At 38.7% G+C, this 25,768-nt stretch overlaps 1 protein-coding gene across 1 annotated transcript in view; it reads right to left on the reverse strand.

Annotated features, from left to right (window-relative positions):
• The window catches only part of SRCIN1 (SRC kinase signaling inhibitor 1), a gene marked incomplete at its 3' end in the record, with an annotated part of 177,730 nt that overhangs the window by 145,907 nt on the left and 6,055 nt on the right, over positions 1 to 25,768 (reverse strand). Inside the window, exon 2 of the mRNA XM_081932097.1 lies at positions 3,561 to 3,844. Within this exon, the coding sequence (XP_081788223.1) occupies positions 3,561 to 3,821 (261 nt within the window). The 5' untranslated portion in view covers positions 3,822 to 3,844. The remainder of the gene's footprint in view (positions 1 to 3,560; positions 3,845 to 25,768) is intronic.

Genomic DNA, 25,768 nt, shown 5'->3' on the forward strand with positions numbered 1-25,768 from the left:
TCATCCACAAAATCTTTGTTTTCTCTAGAACACAATCAAACTATAAATCCTAGAACATAAGCAATTAGGGAAGCAACTTTGATAATTGTTATAAGGGCAAAGCAAGTTTTAGAGCTCCCTTGACCTGGAAATTTGAAAAACAAATTATTCCCAAACATAAATCTTGTCAATCAGTTGTAAATCTTGCCCAAAGGTGTGTGAATCCAGAACAGAATCGTCTAATTTAATCTTCTAAATTTAATCTTCCAATAGCCTAATTTAATCTTAGTTAAACATGAACATGAAAGGCCAAAAGGATTATCATTTTTAAAGATCACCTTGTAGTACATGGATTTGGACATTTAAGAACACAGGGACCAATTTCTGAAAGAGGGAGAATCTCCATAAAGGGAAAAAATATTACTACTAGAATCATGACAAAACTTCCCCAAAGTTAATTGAAACTGGAGTCCTCGACTAAACCATCTCCAAATAAAACATATGATAGAATATCTTTAAAAACATTTAAAATTCAGCATTTAGAATCTACTTTCAAATTTAGGATAATCTATTGAGCTAAAGCAGTGGTTTCCAAAGTGGGCAGTACCACCTTCTGGGGGGCGGTGGGATGACTTGGGGGGGGTGCTAAGAGGCAAGGGGGCAGCAGGGGGGGGCGCTAAGGGGACAACCTGAAGGGGACATTCTCCCAGTGGCGTCTCAGGCACATTTCTCTCTTGCCCGCAAGGAAGCAAAGCCAAATTTGTTTATTTAACCTCCCGCTTCAGCCTCCCCCGACCTACTATATTAAGATCCCTGCACTTCCCATTTCTGCTGGAAGCATGCAGGCCATGTATACGAGCAGGTGCGTGAGGCCCCTCAATGATCTGAGGGGAGCCGGGAGGTGCCAAACTGCACCCAGCCATCATCACTCCCTCGTGGCTAAGGGTGGGAGCGCCTGAGATGCCGCTGGGAGAATGTCCCCTTCGGGTTGCCGGGACAGCAAATTTTAAGGGAAAACGCAGCTGCTGGAATTGGTGCGCCTGCAACTTAATGCTCTCCAAGAAGCCTGCATTACCAGGAGCAGCAGCAGGAGCGGGCAACACTGCCATCCCTGGTGTCAAGCATCCTCCTTAGGAGCCACAAGTTATGGCCATTTGCGTGTCTCTCCTGAGCTTCTCTCGGGAGATGAAATGGCAGGCACCCTACTGGCAGATCCTCTGGGTGAAAGGCGAGTGAAGGGTGAGTGACGGGAGAGGTTGGCCGTCCTGAAGCCAGCTCTCGAGGAAGGAGGCAGAAATGAGGCCCGGGGCTCACTTCACTTCCTCCTTCCTCCTTCCTCCTAGAGCCTCAGGTGACAGGGAAAATGAGGCTTCTTTGCCAGCTTCCCAGCTAGCAAAACAAAAATTTTCACCAACTGAAAGGTATGTGTGTGTGTGAGAGAGAGAGAGTGCGGGAGAGAGTGAAAGAGAAAGAGTAAGAGAGAATAAAAGGAAGGAAGACGGAGAGAGAGAGAAAAAAAGAGAGACAAGGGAGAAAGAGAAAGAAAGAAAAAGAGGAAGAAGGAAAGAGAAAGTAAGTGGGGGAGAGAGAGACAAGAAAGGAAGAAGGAACAAAGTAAGGAAGACAAGAGAAGAAAAGAGAGAGAGACCCACAAGAAAAAAAGAATGGAAAGAAGGAAGGAAAAGAAAGAAAGAAATAAGGAAAGAGAGATATAAAAAAGAAAGAAGAAAGAAAGAAAGAAAAAGAAAGAAAGAGAACTTATGATCACAACTGAGCCCAACATTTTGGTTGCTAAGCAAGAGCATTGTTAAATGAGTTTCACCACATTTTACAAGTTGGCCACTCCCACCCGGTCACATAACTGCCAAGCCATGCCCACAAAATAGGCCACACCTACAGAATAGGTTCTAAAATTTTTGAAACCCACCACTGGTATATGTGTATGTTTGTGAGGGAGAGAAAGAATAATTAAGGTCATTGATCTAAAGATGAAAAACTTTAGATAAAAGTGTTTATTATCTATTTTGGGTATCTTACAACATCTTTTTGTGTAAGTTTGTGATATCTTAATGATATTTGTTGCAATTTTGTGCTTTGTGATAATACCTTACTGAGATTACTTCTTTCAATATCTACACAGGAATGAACATCTACTAAGAACAGTGAAGTAGTTACTAAATTTTACTGAGTTTATTAAGTTACTAGTTACTAAGGTACTGATAAAGTCATTGATAAATGACTATCAGACTTTGAAAACCTGGTATCACTGGATCACGTTCAACAATTTTGTTAAATTAACATTTTTTAAAAATATTTTTAAATTGGGGGGGGGGGGCACTGGGGATCAGTTTGTAGCACCAAGGGGGCGGTGGACTGAAAAAGTTTGGGAACCACTGAGCTAAAGGATTACCTCTGCAGTTCTGACTGCAAAGACCAATTTTTCTTTAAGCCTGAAGAACATTGGGGGAAATGTGTCTTAGCCCCCAATTTGCTCTTGGCCCATGGTGAGAAAAAAAACCCTTTGCAACTATTAGCAAAGGTATAACAATAGTGTGATTAAAAACTAAAAATAATAATTGTGGAACATAAAATGTTCCAAATAAAGACTAAAATAAGGAAATGAAAACTTGTAAAAATTCTAAAATATAGCTAATACTTCCAGTTTGAAAATTTCTGAAATAATCAGTCTCAGTAATTTCTTTTTTTAAAAAAAATCTGGGAAATCATAATTTCATGATACTTCAAAATTATATATTGACAATGCCTTCATTAAATTATGATATATGTTCTTAAGAATACAGTAATCTGAAATATACTTAAATCTGTAATACAGTTAGTCCTCAATTTACAACCACAATTGAGCTGAGCTTGACTTTTATGTTGTAACGTGAGAAATTTGTTAAGTAAATTTTGTCGTATTTTATGACTTTTCATGCCATATTTGTTAAGTGAATCACTGCAGTTGTTAAACTAGTAACACAGTTGTTAAGTGAATCTGGCTTCCCCATTGACTTTGTTTGTCAGAGGATCTAAAAGGAGATCACATGACCCCGAGACACTGCAACTGTTAAAAATTGAGTCAGTTGTCAAACATCCAAATGTAAATCACATGACCATGGGAATGCTTCAATGGTCGTAAGCATGAAAAATGGTCTTAAATCACTTTTTTCAGTGCCATTGTAACTTCGATTGGTCACTAAATGAACTTTTGTAAGTCGAGGACTGCCTGTATATAGATAACCTGTGGAAATGAAGAGACTGGAACCTTAATCATTGGGTAAAAAAAAACATCATTTCACATCATTGTCAAAAACGCATCTCAATAAACTTGGGCTTTAAGGAAAGAGGAACACTGTATATGCAAGAAAATATCCAGATAACATTTCCGGTCTGGTCTGGTCTAGGACCATGTTTCTCAGTCTTGACATTCAGCCTAGGGAATTCTAGGAACTGAAGTCCACACACTTTAAAACTGTCAGGAAACACTAGGAAAACATTATTTGCACATATGTCTGGACTGGATTAAGTCCTATTGTTGTCAAGAGAAAAGCAATTTTGTGATAGAGAAAAGCTGCTCTTACCTGATCCCGGATCCTGTCCTGTTGTCCTCGAATTGCTAAGGCATGCTGTGGGTATTTGTTCTTTAAGTGGTCCATGAATGCATCCCTCTTGCGTTCCATCTCAGACTTCTGGAGCCCCGTGAGGGCTTCTAGACTCTGGGCAGCAATGACAGTATGACGACGTTCTGAGGTGTGAACCAACCCTACGTTGGAGAAGCGACGTGTGCCGTTGCCCAGGGTGCGGTATTCCCGTGGATATTCTGCATCATCTGCTGAGATCATGTGGGCGCTAGTCTTCTCAGGATCTACGCAAATTTTGGAGGAGGGAAGGAAAGCAGAGAGGGAGTCAGGGCATCTTTCCACTTATCTCAATAGTAAAGAAAAGGAATCAGGGATGTTTGATCAGGGAGAAATTTAGTAAGGGTAAGAGACAAAAAATCAACCATGGGCTTAAATCAGGTTTCCATTATATTATACCCTCACTTGGATAGGGCAAGCCAGAAAGAAGGCCAACTAGCTGCTCACGTGAATTTCATTTTGGTAAGTAGCCAACTATCTCACCCATGGAATGAAATATTTGATTTTGCATTCTCATTCCAAGATGCAGAGGCAGCTTCTGCACAAAGTCACATACATTTCTGACTTTTAAAGTCATGGGCAGATTTTAGCTTTTTGCAAACTTTAGGTTTGGGCCAAAACAGATTAGAAATTGAGGAACAAAGAGTTCATTCCTATAACTTTTGACCCCAAAGTGATTTCCAGGAAATTTCTAAGATGAAAGGGAGAAAACGTTTGTGGGAATAGGGGCAGAAAAGGCCGTCATCCTTGAAAAGACAAGACAATAACAGCAAGACAAGTACTGGGGGGATCACAAAGACATCAAAACTGCTCCAAAGGAGCTAAAATTAAAACATAAATGGTCAAAAGACCTTAATAGAGGATGACGGCCCAAGTACCCCTTCTCTGCAGAAGAGGTAGGAAGTGGACAAAGACAGACAAATATTCTGAAACAGCAAATACAGAAAGAAAAAACTGAAAGAAAACACAAACAAAATTCAGATTACTTATAGGAAAGGAGGTTGTAAGGAGCACTACAGTACAATAGTACTACTATTTCTTTACTTCTGAAGTAAAGAAATACATAATTTTTTAAAACAGAAACACTGGATTTTAGTACCTGCTTCTTCAAAGGGCGCAGTTATTCAGTTTTCTAGGCCCCCAAACACCCACATTTCTATCCCAAATATTTTTACTCATACCAATGGGGAGGAGATTCATAAGTCTCATAAGCTAGCCAGATATAAAGAATTATCTCACCCGTCATCTCAATTACCCTGCTGAAATAACCAGCATCTATAATGATAGTGGTGATATACAAAGGTATTGGAGATTTGTATCTAGATGATTGCTTTAGTAACAATGCTATAATGTGGGGAAAGGCAAAAGTAAACCACGATTATATTTTACTAAGAAAACCACACAGATTAAAAAGAGAGAGCAAGAGAAGGAAAGTGATTGATGACATTGTGCTGACTGATGGACCCCTCAATGTGAATGGCATTCAATATGATAGTGAGGAAGAGCTGAGGTCTTTCAGAATATTAATTGTATCTATGATGCATCTAGATTAAAGCCTTTGGGATGTCTAGTTGATATTGCTTCTATGAAGTTAAAAAATGTGAAGCAATAGAAATAGATTGTGGATATAAAATATAAAGAAAATGAACATAAGAATAGTCAAGAAGTGAAATATAAAGTGAATTGATTACACACTTACACCTTAGGCACCAGCAAATTGGACTGAAATCAGATGCTTTCAGTCAGTTCATACTGTTTACTAAGGTCCCAAAAAAACCCCACTGCTTTCATAGTCAGGAAGGATATCAAAGACAGGACTCGGGCACAGTGCAATCAATGACTAGTAATAACAGTTAAACTTCATGGACAGCCCTTTAATATGATGGTTATCCAGGTTGATGGTCCAATCATTGAGGCTGAAGAAGAGGTTGACAACTTTTATGGCTAAGTTCAATCTGAAATTGGCAGAATATGCAAATAAGATGTATTACTTGAGGGTATAACCACTGGAATTTACAAGTAGGAAATAGTAAGGAAAAAAAAACATAGACAGTATAGAAAAAGAAATAAAGCAGGGAATGACTCATGAGTTTCTGCCAACCCAATTATTTCTTCATTGAGATTATAACCATTTCAAAAAATATCAAACAAGGAAAGAGTTTGCTGAACTTTTAGAAGGTACATTAGAAGGTAGTCGAGACATGAAGTACACGCAGATGAGCTAATTCTTTTTTACGGTTATAGTAACAGAACCTTCCAAGTTGAAAGCACATTTCTCACCTGCCTTTATAGCCCAAGAAACTAAGGTGGATCATACTGAGACTTTTGTCATGTCCATGTTTCTGCTTCAGGCTAAGCTGCCTCTTACTGAATTATTATCTTGAACTGGATGTTTCCCTGTCTCACAAGGTCATTCCAGGGGTGAAATCCATTTACCTTTGCTACTGATTTGCTAGCAATGTGAGTGCACATGGAAGGCAGGCCTTCCACGCATGTGCAGAGTGTCAAAATGACATCCACGCGGAGCCTGCTACCAAGCGCACCTGACAAGCGAGTAAGCGAACAGCAAAGTAAGTGAACAGCAAGGGGGAGAATTCGCTGTGTCATGCAATTTAGATTAGTTAGAAAGCAGGAAATTCTGCTTTCTAGTTAACATAAATCAGCACAGCTGATCATCAGAAAAAACAGTTCACCTGAACCACCAGCATTTTTTTTACTACCGGTTTGGGCGAACAGCTAGTATCTTTGCTACCGGTTCAGGTGAACCGGTCCAAACTGGTAGCATTTCACCCCTGGGTCATTCCCATATACTGTTACAATACCTTAGAAGATGTTATCTATTTTAAAGAAACTCTAATGATGAACAATGATCTTAGATCAGCATTCTGGTCATTGTCAAATCAGAAATAGGGCAAACTACAGAAGAAGAATAAGTAAATGTTGTAATCAAACCACACTAGCAAATCTAGAGAACAATCCAGTGGCCGACAAATCAATCAAAATGCCAATACCAAAGAAAATTAATTTGACAGAGTATGTAGTTTATCACAAAATGTCCTTAATTTTCTCACTAGCAAAATAATGTTTGGGATTAGAGTATTACATGGAAAAGGAGATGCCAGATAATCAAATTGGTTTTAGAAAAAGCCGAGGAACAAGTAATATTATCACTGATGTACGTTAGATAATTGAGAAAACCAAGGGATACCAAAAAAAGAAATAAATATATGTTTTGTTGATTGTAGAAAGGCCTTTGATTTTGTCAATTGTATGATGTCCATTGGAAAATGAGAATTTCAAAATATCTCAGGCAAAACCTATAAACAGAATAGGAAACCACTGTTTGGATAGAACATGGCAAAACAGACTGGTTCTAGTTTGGTAACAACTAACTTTTTTTCTTATTTATTCTGAATATATATTGAATAAGATTTATTTGAAGAAGATGAAGAAGAAGAAACATCAATACCTCTGCTGTGCTTATGACACTACTCTGATAACTGAAAATGTAAATGGGTCTGGAATTAAATATAAAGAACACCAGACCCATAACAATAAGTACAGCTACCAGCCTGAGAACTGACAACAAAGATGGAGTAGGTAATTTCTGCCTTTCTCAGCAGAGATAAAGAAATATATCAAAGATTAGGACTTGATAAGGTAGCAATGAAGGCCCTGCAAAAAGTATTGAGATGCCCTTGACATCTACAAAAATCAGAATGTTTGTGAAGTCCTTGGTGCTCCCTGAACTTGATTGTGGGTTCATGTATCAAAAAGAAGCCATAAAATAGTTTCCTTGTGATTCAACAGGTAGAAGAAACCAAGTCATTCTGGTTTGCAACCATGTTTTTTTTAATTAACTAGGAATTATTCTTCTCTATGGGTAGATACATGGGAGTATCTAAAATATTAATCTTAGATAATTTCTACCTTTGGCCATTTTAGCTCTGAAGTAAGCCCAAGTGATTAGAGTATTGCGATGTGTTTCTTAAGTTCATTTACTAACTCAAAGTAGGCTACTTTAATCAATCTTACTCACTGAAATCAGATTGATGATTCATAAGAATATTTCATGCCTTTAGACAGGATGTCAGATTAAGCTAGTTTGATAGTAATGTATAGAGTACATCCATCCAAAGATAGTTAGGTAAGTCATGTAAGTATGTATATGGTGATTCTCAGCCATCCAGGCTTTTTTTTAAAGCACCTTTGAGACAAGCTTGGAAGTATGAAACCAGCTTCTGGTGGATGCTGCAATGCAAAAGGAAACAAAGTAAAAAGATTGAAAAGATGCCTGGTATAGTAAAATGAAATTAATTATTTTTTCAGGTTGTTTTAACAAAATGTAAAATACTTAGTGAACTCTTTCTAGGATTGGAGGGAGGGACGGAAAGAGGAGGGAAGGAAGGAAGGGAAGAAGGAAGAAAGGGAAGAAGAAAGGAAATTTGTGTCATGCAGACTAGGTTCATACAACATGCTAATAAACTAAATTAAAATGGAGTTAGGTGGGCCCACTTCTCGCGGGACCTTTGGGGCTGGCGGTCACCATGGTGGCTGCCGCAATCATCCAAGCTGTTGGGGGCAGCCTTGCCCAGAATCTCAAGGAAATTCGGACCCACCTTTGCCAGTACTCAGTGGCTAGTCAGGGAGTCTGAGATTTCATTGAATAGCACTATGTCACATTGAAGAAGGCAAATCCAAACTTCTTTGCAACGTTTCAGCAGGATCTCACCTGCCATCTTCAAGCTGTGGGCTTAAAATGTGATCGGAGCTGCCGTCTTTCTGTAAGTCCCATCCCCTCCCACCAAGACTTACAGAAAGACGGCAGCTCCGATCACATTTTAAGCCCACAGCTTGAAGATGGCAGGTGAGATCCTGCCGAAACGTTGCAAAGACAATCTCAACCTTACACGGGAAAAGACCCGAATACAACAAAACCAGCATATATATATATATATATATATATATATATATATATATATATATGTATGTATGTATGTATGTATGTATGTATGTATGTATGTATGTATGTATGTAGGTAGGTAGGTAGGTAGGTAGGTAGGTAGGTAGGTAGGTAGGTAGGTAGGTAGGTAGGTAGGTAGGTAGGTAGGTAGGCAGGCAGGCAGGCAGGCAGGCAGGCAGGCAGGCAGGCAGGCAGGCAGGCAGGCAGGCAGGCAGGTAGATGATATAGATATAGATATAGATATAGATATAGATATAGATATAGATATAGATATAGAGAGATATAGATATAGAGATATATATAAATAGATATATAGATATAGATATAAATATAGATATAGATATAGATAGATAAATAGATAGATAGATAGATAGATAGATAGATAGATAGATAGATAGATAGATATGTATGTTTGTAATTTCCATGTAATTAATTGTGATCTACAAATAAAGTCATATACAATGAAAAAAATGGAGTTAGGTGGCTTTATGGAAATATTCAGCTGTTCTCTCAGAATATCATGATAATCATCTTTTTGAGACATTGGTAATCAAGATTTGTAAGTCTTATCTGGATAGTTGTGGGGCCTTTTCTTCTCTGACCATGTGTATCTAAAAATAATATACTTATAGAAGACAGAAGTACATCACTATCAAAGATCGTTTCATTTACTGTGTATGCTTAGATATAACATGGTTATGTAAACACACAACCTATGCAATCACTCTAGTTTAAGATTTATCATGGTATCTGAATCCAACCCACTGTCCATATATTCAGAACTAACCTTATGAACATTATATACTATGGTGGTGACAGGACAAAATGGAGAGAAGCAGGTGACATGGAAATCTACTGGCAGTGAGTAACTGAAGGGGAGGATCAGTGACCCACAGTTTATATAGCCATCCCTTAGTGCAGGGGTGAGGAGCTATGGCCCTTTTATGACTTGTGGACTCCAACTCCCAGAATTCCTGGGTCAGGAATTCTGGGAGTTGAAGTCCACAAGTCATAAAAGGACCATAGTTCCCCATTTCTACCTTAATGCAATGCATAAAACCCACTATTTTTTTTATCAAATAAGGCAGAACAATGCCATTTCTATGCCCATCACAGTTTCACAGAGTCGTTAAATCTAAAGAAATAAGGAAATGTGTTAGATTGTGAATAATTAACATCTATTTTTGCAACCTTGGAAAAAATGGCTACTAATTATACCAATCAACTTAATAGAAACCTGAGGAATGTTTCAAATCAGGTGTCAGTCCACAGGCTAGATCATTTCCCCCCCAAAATTATGACGCCCCAACAGCAGCACCAAATGTTATTCAAAATATAATGAAAAAATATAATCACACTTTAAATGGCTAAATGAAACAACTATTCAGGCTGCCAAGAACAACATTTTTCTTCTAGATTTGCTATTGTATTTAACAGTGTTTCTTAAACTTTCTTTTATCTTGAAATCCCTTCCTATTTTTTAAAATTAGAACTTTATGTGGGATACATTGATCAATATTTACTATATTAAAAATTAAAAGTGGTGCATTTGCTTCCACTACCACTTCTAATGATTGCCTGATGGGATTTTACCATTGTATTCTTTTCCCACATAGATTGGTAAATAGTTTTGATTTTGCAGACTTGGAGGGACCACACTTTAGCATTATTTCTAAAGCAGGATTTCCTGACAGCAATAATATTATGACCTCCTTGCCCTGCTACGAGGACAGTAATATGGAAAGAGACCAGTCCACAGGGACACAGAAATTAGTCATGGTTGCATGATCAATTCTTTGGGGCTCATGAAGAACAGAAGTTGTGATCAAGCATCTCCAACAAGTCTAAGAAACAATAATCTATTCACACATGTTGCTAGACTGTATTTTATTAAATAATTGGCAGGCTACTGGCAGACATACTAAATCACTGCTTACTAATCTCGGTATGTTAAGAGAAGTAGATAAAATTTCTGATCCATTTTATTAAAAATGGTGGAGGGGGAGGGAGAATAAGGGTAATGATAAGAGAAAATAGCTTCTTAGAACAAAACTATGTGCAAGAAAAATGCTAGTTTTAAAGATGGGGAATAAAAGCTTGCAGTGTCAATGGCTCTTATTCTCGCCCTTAAAATCTTTTTTTTAAATCTGAAAAATAGGTCAACATTGCCCCATCAATCAATCAATAAAATAATAATAAAATATTAGTAAAAATAGTAATATTGCTGTTGAATTTCAAAAATGTTGGGGAACAATATTGGTCCTTGAGCCATTCTCCTTGTGCAATTCTTGCCAAGTCCTGATATTCACATACTTTTAACTGATATAGCACATATATTATTGTTCATCACATTACAGATAATGATTCTTAAGAAATAGTCAAAGCATTTTTTTCACTGATTCAGTCATAATTCTATTGAGTCCATTTCTGACATTTTCTTACCCAGTTATAGAAAAATATACAGAAAAGCAATAGCCAGAATCACTGTTCTCTGATCTGTTTGTTAAAATAGAAAGTAATAGTTATATTGATTTACTTAAAAATGCATACTGAACAGAATCCTCTCTGGCCTCCATTGGCTCAGCCTATGCAAAACAGGACCACAACTTTAAGAAAGGTAATTTTTTGAACTTTGCTTTAATAACCTGAATAAAAAATTTATGAGATAGTAGCTTTCAAATAAAGCAGTTTCAGCAGTGTATGATCTAGTTCCCATACAGCGCTAAGTGAACAGTTCCCAACGTTTTCTTTAATGTAGACCTCCATATCATGCGTGAAAGGTTGAAACACATTCATATAGGCCAGTGATGACGAACCCTTTTCTTATGGCGTGCCAAAATTGTGTGCCTGTGTGCTATCATGCACGCACATGTGCCCATACCAATTCAATCTTCCCCGCCCATCTGCGCATGTACCCATGGCCACCCATCCACCCATGCATATGTGCATGACCCCACAGGCTCCGGAGGCTTTCCTGAAGCCTGGGGAGGGCAAAAATGGCCTCCCCCGGCCCTCCGGAAGGCTGAAAATCAGCTGGCATGCCAGAGCTGATGACTGGCGTGCCAGCAAATATGGCTCTGTGTTCCACTTGTGGCATGCGTGCCATAGGTTTGCCATCATGGATATAGGCCCAGGGTTTGCAGTATTGTGCCTGCAAATACTGTGACCTTTGACTTCAGGTGATGCCTACAGCCTTTAAAAATACAAGATTCTCCAAGCTCCCAAGATTTTAGGGTTTTTGCCTAAATCTTCTAAGAAATTGAATGAAAAGGCCAAAACCTTATCTGATCATTCAAATGTGAACATATTTAATAGCTCCCTCTTTCTCTCCTTCACCCCCCCATCTCTCTGTGTGTTTGCATCAAGAACCATTCTAGTATCTTTATCAACCAGGCCTGCTGTAAGACCAGGTGGAAACAGTTTTATGGTTGTTTGTGTCCTGTCCATCTTGCTACTGTAATTTGCATTTTTTAAAAAATAATAACAGTGATAAATGAGCCATGCCAATTATGGTTTATTCAATTAATCACAGTTAATAAAACTATGATTTAATGTAATGTTTGTGCAATAAATGTGTCTATGTACATGTAGTGCAACTAGCTACAAATGATAACCACAGAACTTGACCAAGCAGATTATTGCAACAATTACTATAACTTCAAATCTATTCAATATATTGTCACTGATTTTACATACTTTGCAAATGTTTGAATGTCACAAAATCCACAAGATCCTATTTCTAGCTTGTTGGTTTCATCTCCTAAGAATAGCACTAGCTCAGTGTCAAAATAGCCATTTGCAATAATAGACACTTTCAAAATATCCACTTGCTCTAATAGAGAACTATATTGCAGCTAGAGCTGCAATAAGCACTAGTAAGACTAAGGCTCACAAATTGGCACAGAAAAAAACAACCCTTTTACCTCCATCATGTGGAATATGGGGAGGGGGGGCGGAAAGGTCAAGCATCCTCACCAATTCAACAAGACAGTAGAAAATATTGGATATCTGCTAGAGTGCACTGAAGAATAAGAAAGGTTTCCTTAATAATAAAATCATCTTCATGCTAAGTGTTCTTTTCGTTGAAATGTTATGTGTAAAAAATTGCAGAGGACACAGTTAGGCGTATCATTCTACTTCCTAACAAAGTTATACATGTTAAGCAATTTTGCCTTTTTTGTTTGAAGTGGCAGGCTCAATGTTACTAAACTTGCAATATTCCTATCTTTCTGCTGTTCCAAAAATGTCTGTTTTCTGTCTCTTTGAAAGTTCTATTTTCAACATAACTGTCTTTATCTTCTTTCAGAGCTCTGTTTCTCTATGCTATGGCTTGTCTTGTCGGTGTTAAAGGAAGTGGTGGTTCCTTGATTGGGCTGTTGTTTAGCTTGTTTGTCTGAATTAGTGGTTTCTTGATTTGGGATACTGTTTGCTTCTTGATTGTTGGTCTAGTGCTACTCTCGGTGTTAATCTGTATTCATCTGGGTGTTGATTGTTGGTGAGGAGGTATTTTTGCCAGAGAGCACCAAGGACCCCACAGTTCAACCCTGAGCTACAAATATTCACTTCTATTAATATTAAAGTATGTTCCATCAGTCCCTCAAAGGCAGGGCTTCTGTAGAGCATTATCAGGAGAGGGGTCAATTGGAGGTCTTTCAATGAAGCCAAAGAACATGGCTCTAAGCGGAGCCAGATTTAGGCATAAACTGAGCAGGTTTAGGGACTCACAATCTGAAGAGGCCTCTCAAAATTTTTAGATTGTTTTCATTTGTTATACTGTTGTTACAATTACATTCATGAAAGTAAACTAAGTTCTTCTACAGAGCTTACATGAATCTCAATATTAAGATACACTTCTGCTTGCATCAGTACCTTCTGTTGAAAGAGGAACCTTCCTCTTTTTGTGATGGATTTATTATGCATCCTGTTTGCCATTCTTGCCAATTTTAGTTGTCACACAGCCTTATTCTCTGTTGCATTCGCCAAATAGGGTCACTAGAGCATTCCTTAGCTTAGGACCTCACTACATTTAAATCCAGCTCTGGCTGCAAGCTATAATCTCTCTTCCCCCCATACCACCATTCATCACTCTACTGCATATACAAAAGTATGTCATATACAATATACTCCCACATACATTTTACTGCCTAAGTGTCTGTCCGACTATCTTCCTACTGACAAGCTTAATCAATTCACTGAAAATGATCTTCTCATACAGAGAATTGACTATAGAATTGGCTAAAATGTTGTCAATTTTACTTCATGGTTCTAGCTATGAGTTAATGATTTTACTTTATAACAATTTGCCTTGCCCAAAGTCATCTAAAAATTGACAGCTGAAAAAGAATTTTAAAAATTCTCCAGTCTTTGCCAGCACTCATTTACAATCCTACTTTTATTTTGTCTTTCACAAAATAATCTCTTAATATGTGAAAAAATAATAATGAAGGAAGTAGAGAAATGTTATTGTGGACAAAAATCATTGACAAAGAGGAAACTCTTTGCTGCATCACTGCATGATATCATGTTTCACTTCTTTCCTGATTAATAAACTTCCACCGTGTCTTTTCATTAAGCGGATGAGAAAACACAAATGAAAAATGAAAAACAAATTCAAAAGGCTGAAGAAAAATGGGAGGGTTTTTTTTTATTCTGTCCTGCAAATAACTAAATATTTAGCATGAAAGAAGGTACCCACTGATATCAATGGAAATTTCCCTCCCACGGTTAAATCATAGTGGGGGAGTGTGATTTTTTAAATGAGATGTGACATGGGGGAAGGAGAAGATTGCCCATTAGCCTCGAACACGATGCTCTCACATCTCAAGAGTTGCTATTGTTGGAGGGGGGGAAAAATCTGATGTCATTTAATGCATTCATCCACATAACATCAGGTCTATTTTGTGCCCAAGTTTTACACTCCAAACATAAACTTTTTCAGGTGTAACGGTGAAATGTTTTAATTCAGACATTTAGGAACTCTTAATTTAGAAATGTTCATTAAAAACATAAAAAGGAAAATGCTGTGAGGTGTAAAGTAAGCCTTGGAACTGAGAGGTACAAATAGTTACAAAAGACAAACAACACAAAGAAGCAGCGGAAACATGCATTTACTGACCTATCTATTTTGTTTAATTTCATTTATATCCCATTTTCTTGGGGAGTTCAACTCAATAGGCCTGGAGATAGTCCCTTATTTTATTCCAGCAAGCAAGCAAGCAAGCAAGCAAGCAAGCAAGCAAGCAAGCAAGCAAGCAAGCAAGCAAGCAAGCAAGCAAGCAAGCAAGCAAGCAAGCAAGCAAGCAAGTAAGTAGTAAGTAAGTAAGAAAGTAAGAAAGAAAGACTGACTGGCTACAGTCAGTTCCATACTCTAATGGGATTCCACCGTCCTTTGGAACATTTTAACTTCTATATCACACTGGTCCTTAAAATGAGATCAAATGTGATGTGAAAGGAGGGTGAGCCAGGAATGCCTTCTACATGGTCAAGTATAGTCTTCCTTAACTTGGTGTCCTCCAGATATGCTGGATTTTAAGTCTAAGCATTTCCTAAATAATTAGCCTTTGTCTGTGGAATCCAAAATAGCTGGAAAGCATTAAATTAAAGAAAGATAGTCTACAACGTGCATAACAATAAGTGCAGATATAGTAGGATTGTTCTTACTTCTGTCTCTTGTTACATGTATGTGGAGCAACGCTACAAAGCACCCTAATGCACTCCAGAGTAGTGGGGGAAAGACTCGAGGCAAAGAAACTTGTTCTTGGGCAGTGAAGTTCAGATCAAGAGGAGAGAAATTCCGGATGTTCTGGTATTGGATTCCCATTAGTCCCACTTGATTTTTCCCCCTCTCCAAAGCCTTCTTAAGGGCAATCTGGGGTCAGGCTGAAGTGGGAGAATTTGTTATGGAAATCTTTCTCCACTAAAGCTCATCCGTGGCCTGCCTATATGTGCTCCATAGACAGCCTTTCCTAGCATACACTTTTATGCTTTCGGGAAGGGTAGTTATGTCAATTTACTGCAACAGAAATAACAGAGGGTCTTTTGGGCCCTAAAATTCTCAACAGATTTATTATGGCATGTTTGTCTAACTGCCATAAAGGGCTTAGTCAACAAAAGCTAATGCTACTGAACGTTTAAGATGCTGCAACATGTTTTTGTTGTTTTTTGGTACACACTTGTTACTGAATTTTAAATGGATGTATATATTATTGAGAGCTGCCCAGTTCACAATGAACATCCATTTCACAATAGAATAATAAACATTTTTCTTCGTCAAATACGTAGATTTTTCAATTTGTCCATCAGATGAATTTTAATAGTTTTTGTTTAATTGATTCTATTTTGTTCAGCAGTTTTATTGATGATTGTTTTATTGCATTTTTTGTTTTAATTATTTGTGGACTTGAGAATTTATTGAAAGGTGGTAAGGACTAAAAGGTAATTACATATCCAACACTGCTCCTCTGCATGTCTCAAACACCTATTTTTAATAGCCCTTGCACAAAATTGTTGTACCAAAACAAGCTGCTTGTTATATTTTAACTGATAGGCCTCTATAATTGTATCACTTAAAAACCATAGATGAATTACATCTTTTCTTCCTTAATGGATTTTTGTAAGATAAAGAGAAAAAAAAAATGGAAAAAATAGTAGGAAAACACAAGAAGACTCCTAGTGGGGTGACAATTAAAAGTGGCATTACAATTATAAGAAGAAAGCCAGGTAGTTTTCCAAAGAAACCATCATATCAAGGCTTCTGTAGGCTTCTGAATTTTCTCTGTGGAAGATATCTGTGGAGATTCTCAGTCATCTAGGTCATGGTTGTCCCAAAGGTGCTTTTTCAAGAAGCAACCAGAAAGTCTGGTTGCCTCTTGAAAAAGCACCTTTGGGATATCTCTGTGGAAGAGTAATAAAATAATCCCACATACTACAACATCTCAAAGAAACCTTATTTCAAGAAAGCTTTCTGACTTTGATACTCATCCACCACCACCCTAATGCTAACCATTATCTCTTCATCAGTGCCATATTTTATGAATGGCTTTGAATAAGGTACCAGGCTAGAAATTGGGAGACCTAGTCCCCAGGGGTGGGTTGCTGCCAGCGTTAGTACCGGTTCGCAACCCACGAGCAACGTGCGTGCACACACACACACACACACACACAATTTAGAGTAAACTGCGAACGCCCAGTCACTAAAATCCAAAATGGTGGCAGCCAAGTGGCAGCGAGGGAACAGGTTCAGGGGCGTAGCAGGCCTGGATTGCTGCCGGTTCTGTGACCTAGGCCTGAATTCCACTACCGGTTTGGCCGAACCGGGCTGAACAGGCGGCAACCCACCATTGCTAGTCCCACCTTAGCCATTAAAAAAAGCTGGATGACCTTGGTCCAGTCATTCTCTCTCTTTTATATGGTTGTTGTAGGGAAAATAGGAGGAGGATGGTGTATTAGACATATTTGCTAGCTTGAGTTATTTGAAAAAATAATAAAGGCAGGATACAAACTGTAGTGTCCTGGCAATGACGTCGGGAGTTTTCCCCGAGTCAGCCAGCAACAGCAACAGCCAGGTCGCATCTGATTGGTTAAGACGCGGCCTGGCTAAACGCGGGCAACTCTCTGTTACTTGATTGGCTATCCTGCCTGTCTTTGTTCCTATATCTCTATTATATCCCAAAGGTGGGTGCCTTAGAATCTCTGCCACATTCTGAAATGGCTCTTGCGCACTAAGGTTCAAATTTTAGGATGGTTTTTAAGAGTAGGACAGCCACCCTTCAACTTGATAAATTATGGCGGCTCTGCTATTTACCACAGGAGCAAAACAAATTGGTCATTAGAGAGGATTTATTGATATGCGGGATGTCTGTGGACTCAGTTGAGAATCCTTGTGGTAATTATTAAGTGGATTATTTGAGCAATGAAAAAATCCCTATTAAATTATGGAATTTAAGAACTGGAAAGATAAACAAAATAACAACTTGCTTAGATCACATATCTACAAATTTCTTGGTCTAAAAGTATACTTAGTGTTTGTCTTCCTATAAACCAGGCATCCATCTTTAATATTGCTAAAGCAGGAAGGTGGGATGAGCAAATACTAACATGCCAAAATGGATGGGTAGAAGGAAGAAACACAAACTTTTTATGGGTTCTAAAATAGTTATAATTTCATTTTTATTCTAGTAGGGAGAATTTATTTGCCTCGACCACATAGAATACATCACGGAGAGTTTAATGATAATAAAATAAAAAGCAAATGAGAAGCATTGTTCTATTTGTACACTTTCAGTCCAACTCAGCTCCTAAATTATATAGATTCACCAGATTAAACATGCCTGTTGTTATAGAAGATGAGCAGGCTCAGCCTGAGGTGGGGATAAACATGTGATCAGTCAACCCTAAACATGTGATCATTGACCCTAGCAGCAATTTGTGTATAAGAAACATGTAATAAACTCTTAGTGCTTTGAAGTCAATTTCTCTCCCTGGTTACTTGTGCCTGACAGTTGTCCTTCAAGTTAGTTTGCTTTTAATTATTTGTAACTATACATTTTTGTCAACATGTTGTTTTCATTAAATTGAATTCTATTACAGATTGCATTTTAATGTGTTTCTAAAAATGTACTATGGAGCTGTAGAATCCTGCAAATCCTGTAAAATCCTGAGCACTATTTTACAAATAATAATGAATTTATCATATCTATTTGTCAGAGACAGAAATCTGTTTACCAATTATTATTTGAGAATAAAGGTAAATGTTTCCCCTGTCCAATCATGCCCAGCTCCTTTGTCTATTCATCTCCATTTTTAACCAAGGGAGACAGAGTTATCCAAAGATATTTCTGCTATCATGTGGCCAGGATGACTGTACACTGAGGCATATGGAATGCTATGATCTTCCCATCAAAGTGGAACCTATTTATTTGCATTTGTATGCTTCCAAACTGCTGGGTGGGCAGGGGCAAATAATGGGGGCTCATCCCATCACACAGTGCTCGGGTCTTGAACCTGGGCTGTCAGTTTTCCAATGGTTTTTTAACCACTGAGCAACTGTGCCCCATTTATTTCAGAATAATAATTCTCAATTGTTCAATTTCTTTTCCCCTCATTTTTTCTGTAAACATCAAAATGACAGCCATTTCTTTTTGCATTTACTTTTTCTGGATTATAGATGCTTTTCCTTTTCAGATTTCAGAAATGGAGTTAGGACAAATGAGAGCATTCATAAAAAGGTGGCAAGATAAAATCACAATCTAGATAGAGAGGAAGAATTGCTCTTGGCTTGGTTCATTCCCTGTGGCTGAAGTGCTTGTGCTGTTGCCATTTGTTAAAAACTATTCTCACAAGATAAGCAGTTTTGTCAAGAATTAACTCTGGAAATGCCAGTTGGCCCAGATGACTCTAAAACTGGCATCTAGGTGCTCACAAGAGAAAAAATTAGAAGCAGCAGCAGTAGCAGACTGTTGGATGGATAAGAAAACAGTTTCAGAAAGCAAAGTATATCCTGGATAGTGGTCTACTAAGACACACATAGCCAACAGCACCTAAGTTAGAGAAGATGCAAGTGTCAAATTCCAAAACTGAAATAGGTTACAAGAAAGGTCTATTTTTCAAAGTTGGAAAATTGCATTGGCTATGAGAAAAGGGAGGCGGCTTTAGAGAAGATTTGGGCATTTTATGGCTCCCAGGCCACTGCATTGCTTTTATTTTGAAGGCAACTACTTCCTTTTCAATTTACATATATTCATGTGTGTGCCTACACACCTTCACAGCTCTATTGGTTTAGCCTCCATAACAGTCCCAGTTTCTCATTTGGCCAGAGCAGTGGGTTTCGGCTCCTGTTGCAACCGGTACGCTACAACAGGAGCTGCAACAGGAGCCAGGCATGCACCACAGGCATGCATGCTGCGCACGCATGCACGCCCCCCGCCTATGATGCTCCAGTTGTTCAGCGGAGCAACGCGCAGGTGCCATACGATGCGCATGCATGCACAAGTGGCCCATTTCCTTCAAATACAGGTAAGGAATGAGGGAGGGAGGGCCCTCCAAAGCACAATTCCGGTACGGAGGCTGCTGCTTCTGGCAGGCACCAGTACGCACGTACCGGGGCGTACTGCCTGCAACCCACCACTGCTGCATGGGAACGTTAATTACCTACCTCTGCTTTAGAGGTTCACTATTCTAATAATTGCTATGAAGCAATTGAGAGTGTGCATGTGGACACAGGAGAAAGAGAAGTTGGAATTTCAAATCTATGTTCAGAAATGTCTTTCAACATACTGTTCATCTATTGTGAGCCAATCCACTAAGCCACATGGGGGAGTTTAACCCTTCCCATCCTGGCATAAAATCATATATATATTGCTATACACTCAGTTAGAAAGTTTTTTTTCTTCCTTAACCTTAATGAGCAAAAATTACAACATTAGTTGTAAGGGGGCAGAATTAACTTTCTATCCCCCTCCCCATTTCTCTGACATTACTCAGCTGATCAGCAGGCAATTCCTAGCAGTAGGAAAAGCAAGGCTGTAACCACACCCCTTTATCAGCAGGAGACACTGCAGATTTCCTAAAATTAGACTGCTGCTTGAATACAACCTGCCTGCACTGAGATGCATTTTCCTGAATTAAAGATAAAAGCAAGGGCATATTTATTGGAAACTGAAGAATGATAGGAATTATACATAAAAGCATATATACAAAAGGCACAGTTGATGGATACATAGCCCCCAAAGCCTATCAGAAAACACATACATGAAAACTAGGAAATGAGTATAAATTATTGTATAGTAAAAGATTTTTGTGCCTTTTTTCTATGGTCTTCAATATATATAAGATTGTCCTGCACAATAGCTGCTTAAATTCATATTTATTTAATATCTAGGCAAACTACAAGTATAGTTTGTTGAGATTGGAATTTCCATTGTAAGTTGATGCAATTGTAAAGCAAGTCATCACATAACTGGACTCAATTTTATGACTGTTTTTACACCATGGATACTAAGTGAATCATACAATCATTAAGCAAATCCAGTATCTTGAATTGATTTTGCTTGTCAGCAGCCAGCTGGAAACTTGCAAATTGTGATTATCTGACCATAAGACTTTGCAATGATCATAAATGTGAGCTAGTTGCCTAGTGTCCAAATTACAATCATATGACTACAGAAGTGGTGCAAGACAATGGTGGTATTCTACCGGTTGGGACCAGATCACACAGATCAGTAGTGGAAATCACAGGTGGCTCTGTCTACCCGCGCCCAACTCTACGGCATCCCATTTAGGCCATTTTTTTTGCCAAAAGCACATGCACGGAAGGATCTGGGCATGAGCATGCATGCACATGCTCACATTTCTGAGCTGGTAGGGAAGGTAACTGTATACCACCTCTGGTGCAAGAGGGATAATTTTGAGGATGGGTTGTAAATCCCTTTTTGCCAAGGCCATTATAACTTCAAAGTGTCTTTAAACAAAGAATTGTAAGCTGAGGACTACTGCACTTGCCATGTTTCCCATCTAGCTGCATCCATCAAGGACTGTAGATCAAGAACTTTCTACATGCAATTCATGAGCCTTATCTGCTCCTCCCTTTTTAAAGGGTTCAATTATCTAGTCTGATGAAATTTGAAAATATTTTTTCCTAAATAAACCTGATATAGTTAGAGACAACAGCGTGCATGGTTTTTCCTGACATAAAAAAATAGGACTGCTTTTGGCTAGAGGCAATATATAATAATATAGTGATACAATAGATACCAAAAATATGAATAGGATAAATGTGCTTTATAATCAGAGCTAACTGTCTAAAGGAAACATGCCAAATTAATGAACAATTCTTCATGCAAATAAAAGTGGATATCATATGCAAAAACCCCTTGACCTTCTATGGATTGACAAACAGCAAATCCAAGTGTGCCATTGAATAATGTGTGATATCAACTTCCCTATCAAGATAAATCAGGAAAGACTTCATTGAAGAAGTGATTGAGGAAAATTGAAGACTCGACAAGTCACAAAAATGGGGCTGTTTTCTGCACAAGAAATGGCTTGAATTGGAATAAAGATTAGATGGTACATAAAATCTGGTAACAGATGAGCTTGAATCGTATGGAACAATAAAAATGTATCTTATACCCAAGACATTATTAGCCTTCTGGAGTTGTAATTCCTTCTCTTTTTTATTTTGTAAAAATTGCTTTAGACTCCTGTACTCTTTACAAGAAGTTCAGTAGCAATGCTCCTCTTTGTTTTCATATGCAATAAAAGAAAATTCACAACCTTAATAGATTATTTCTCATGGGAAGAAATTGCGCTCACACAGAGAAACAACATTGAAAAACAGAAAGGAATTTCAGGGAACTTGCAGATCACACACTGAATTGGAGTTGGGGAAGGGTGAATGATATACCTCTGGTGAAGAAACAGTCAGATTTCCCCAAATTTATAAAGCATTAAGAATGATAACTATAGAATGAATGTAAGAATTTCCACAGTTGTATATGAATGGAACAGACTGCCTTGGAAAACGACGAACTCCTATTTGATAAGATTTTTAAACTAAGATAAGAATGTTTTTCTAAGAGGTCAAGCCATCTGAGTTTTGAAGAAGGATTAGCACATGCTTTGCTGTGCATTCAGGTTTAACAGATGGCATTGGGGGCTGAACTAGACAGTCTTCTGTTACTGTTAATATAAACTAGCAGCAAGAAGAATGTAGATCTAGGCCTGATAGTAAACCTCTAGAATGATTTGCAACAGATTAGCATTTCTGACTTCTAGTCAATTAAGAAGAAGACTCTTTTTTTTAAAGTTAAGCTACTGAGACGAAGGCAGTTTAAGACAAAATCAGGATATTTATATGCAAGAAGTATTTGCTCTGCTCTGCTATAGAAAATATATTTCCTTGTTAAATATTTGCAGAGGCATCTTGTTCCTTAAGTTAAGGTGTATCTGAATCTTTATCCATCCTACTCCCCCCGCCTTTAAAAAACAAACAACCCTATAGCCTGAATTCTGTCCAAACAATTGTAAACAATACTAAGTTACACACAAATATGGCCCAAAGTTTGACTTTATAGAAGGCAGCTCCTGGGGTTCTATAACGTAATTACTAATTATGTTAGTGTTAAATCCCTAATGAGTGCTTTTATTTTGTTTGCTGGTTTGTTTAAGGTGTCTCCAATTCAGTGCTGAGTCTTGGTGGGGAAGTTCATGCCGTTTTTTGGCAAAATTTCAGAACTGGTTTTGCATTGCCTCCTTCCTAGGAGTGAAATAGAATAACTAGCCAAAATTACACACCTGCATAGTGCCTAGGGCAGGACTAGAATTCACAGTCTCCTGGTTTCTATCCTGTTGCCTTAAACACCAATATTAGACAGGCTCTCCTTTCCAAATGAGTTTTTTACTAAACTAATGTAATATGTTTTGCATTTAAAGTGGAAACCAGAAGTAATCAAAATCCTTGCAGTCAAACAATATAAAATACAAACTATTACATAGCTTATAATGTCTTTGAAGCAGTGACGTGCGGTGAGCTTTATGGCTGGTGAGGCTGGTGAAGTCATCAGCGTGAGCCGCGGTCCCCTTCATGTTGACTCAGGAAGGAGGGGAATGGGACCACGTCAGCCTCCCTCCTGCGGACGTCCCATTCCCCGCCTTCCTAAGTCAACATGAAGGGGACCGCAGCTCACGCTGACTTAGGAAGGCGGGGAATGGGACGTGCGCAGGAGGGAGGCTGGAGGGATCGCGGAGGAGGGATCGCGCAGCGTGAGCCGCAGGACAGCGGCTCACGCTTCGTGATCCCCTTCATGTTGACTCAGGAGTCAGGAAGGAGGGGAATTCCCCTCCTTCCTGACTCCTGAGTCAACATGAAGGGGACCACAGAGTGTGCTCCGCGGGACCGCGGCTCACGCTCCGCGGTCCCCTTCATGTTGACTTAGGAAGGCGGGGAATGGGACGTCCGCAGGAGGGAGGCTGAGGCTAGAGGAGCCTCCTGCACACGTGGTCCCATTCCCCTCCTTCCTGACTCCTGAGTCAACATGAAGCGGACCACGGAGCGCTCCCATTCCCGACCACGTGTGCAGAAGGCTCCTCAGCGCCTTTTCCCTTTTTAAAAATTTTTTCATGATGAGAACGGTGCGGCTCTGCCTCCCCTGCCTCCCCTGACTGCACGTCCCTGCTTTGAAGGACACCTAGCTGATCACTTTCAGTGATAAAATGCTGAATTTAATGTATGCTTGGTCTGATCCTACAATATTATCTCTGGACATGTTTGGGGAAGAGATGGATGAATTTTGAAATAAAAGAAGTGGAATTAGAAAGGAAAGAATCATGGTTAGATTAATAGCATTAATATTGCTAGCAAAATGTCCATCATTATGACAGGCAGGATAATGTGAGGGAAAGCAATAATGTTCCCTAATAAAGATCTTTACTTTTACCCTTTATGTGAATGACCATTTAGCAATAACCCGCTAATGCATGAGAAAGCAGATGAGTGCCTTCTCAAATGAAAAGACCAGATCAATCTATTTTTCATTTAGATACATTTTTGTGCTTCATAATTAGGCCACCGCATCCCTTTTTTCATTAAAGAGGACAAAATCCAGAATTTATACTATAACAACCCCTTCCTACAAGATATGCTTTGTGTGCAATTTGTAGCATTTTTTCCCCTGGAGCTATGCATTATGAAGAATAACAGCATGTATTAGCCCAAAGAATCCTCCCAAGTAACTCAGGAATACTATGGTATAAGGCTGCTCTCTGCCTTGAACTATAGTTGAGAATGAAGTCAGAGCCCTAGCTGCACAGCCATGTCCTGAATTCTATTTTTTAGTGACATGAAAATGGTGCAGCTTGAAGGACTTCTCTTTTTTATAGTACCTACTTCCTCCCTAAAGGATGTGGTAGCTTAGTGGCTAAGACGCTGAGCTTGTTGATCAGAAAGGTTGGCAGTTTGATACAATCTCTACAATCCCTAGTGCTGCATAATGGAGTGAGCTCCCATTACTTGTCCCAGCTTCTGCCAACCTAGCAGTTCGAAACCATGTAAAAATGCAAGTAGAAAAAGAGAGACCACCTTTGGTGGGAGGTTAACAGCATTCCGTGCATCTCTGGCATTTAATCATGCTGGCCACATAACCACGGAGACGTCTTCGGACAGCACTGGCTCTTCGGCTTTGAAACAGAGATGAGCCCCCTAGAGTCAGGAACGACTAGCACATATGTGCAAAGGGAACCTTTACCTTTTTACTGTCTCCCTACTAGGGCTAAATGTCACAAAAAAGTCACCGTTCTTTGCCCCAAGGAGGTTACAAACTAAATATGGAGAGAGTGAGGGAGATGCACAGCTAGCAGTATAGAAAGAGGGTGTGTGTGTGTTTGATGCAGGTACACAATAGCGGACAAAAGATGCTGATGATACAGATGTATTTGGGCAGTAGAGCAGAAAGGCACATTTTGAGAGAAAAGACAGTTGATGAAGGGGCAGAGAGACTGGGAGCTTTAGAACTGACAGAACTAGCAAAAGCGTTAGTATCTCTGATAAATGATTGCCACTTCTGCTGATGCTTTAAAGCCATTTTGTCCACAATCAGGCCTCATTTGCATAATGAAAAACATCTGCACTATTTTTTTTCTGCTCCACTGCCAAAAATAGTTTTTGTGACTGCAGGATTTGCATATGGTTTACCACCCTCTTTCTTGCTCCCCCAAAATGTAAATTAACCCTTACCTGAAGATGCCTTCCATGACTGCTGTTTAGAATTTTTTGCATATAACTAGTTAAGAACAATAATTAGTGGCTCTAAAGAAAATGGCAGATTGCTCTCTTTCCCCACCCCCCTCCAGCCACCCATCGCCGACACATTTCTAGCAGCTTAAAGAGGAGTGTGTAAGCATTACAATGTGCAATGCTTTGGGATACTTGTGGTTCCTGTCTAAAAACGTCCACTAGAACCAATGATCCAGCGGTCCCAATATTCAAAAGGACAAAGACATATGTTTAGCTCTACTTTCAAAGAGATGCTTTTTTTTAAAAAATGAAACTGATTATTTTAGTATTATTTATTTCAGGAAAACACACCTTTGCATCCTTAATTGTACATCATTCTAATTATTATAAAACCAGTTTTACTGCATTAACACAAGGCAGAAGACAAAAGATCTGTTCCATTAAGCTTATTGTCTGTTC

Source organism: Natrix helvetica (genome assembly GCF_964273705.1).
Source record: "Natrix helvetica genome assembly, chromosome: Z".
Classification (NCBI taxonomy): domain Eukaryota; kingdom Metazoa; phylum Chordata; class Lepidosauria; order Squamata; family Natricidae; genus Natrix; species Natrix helvetica.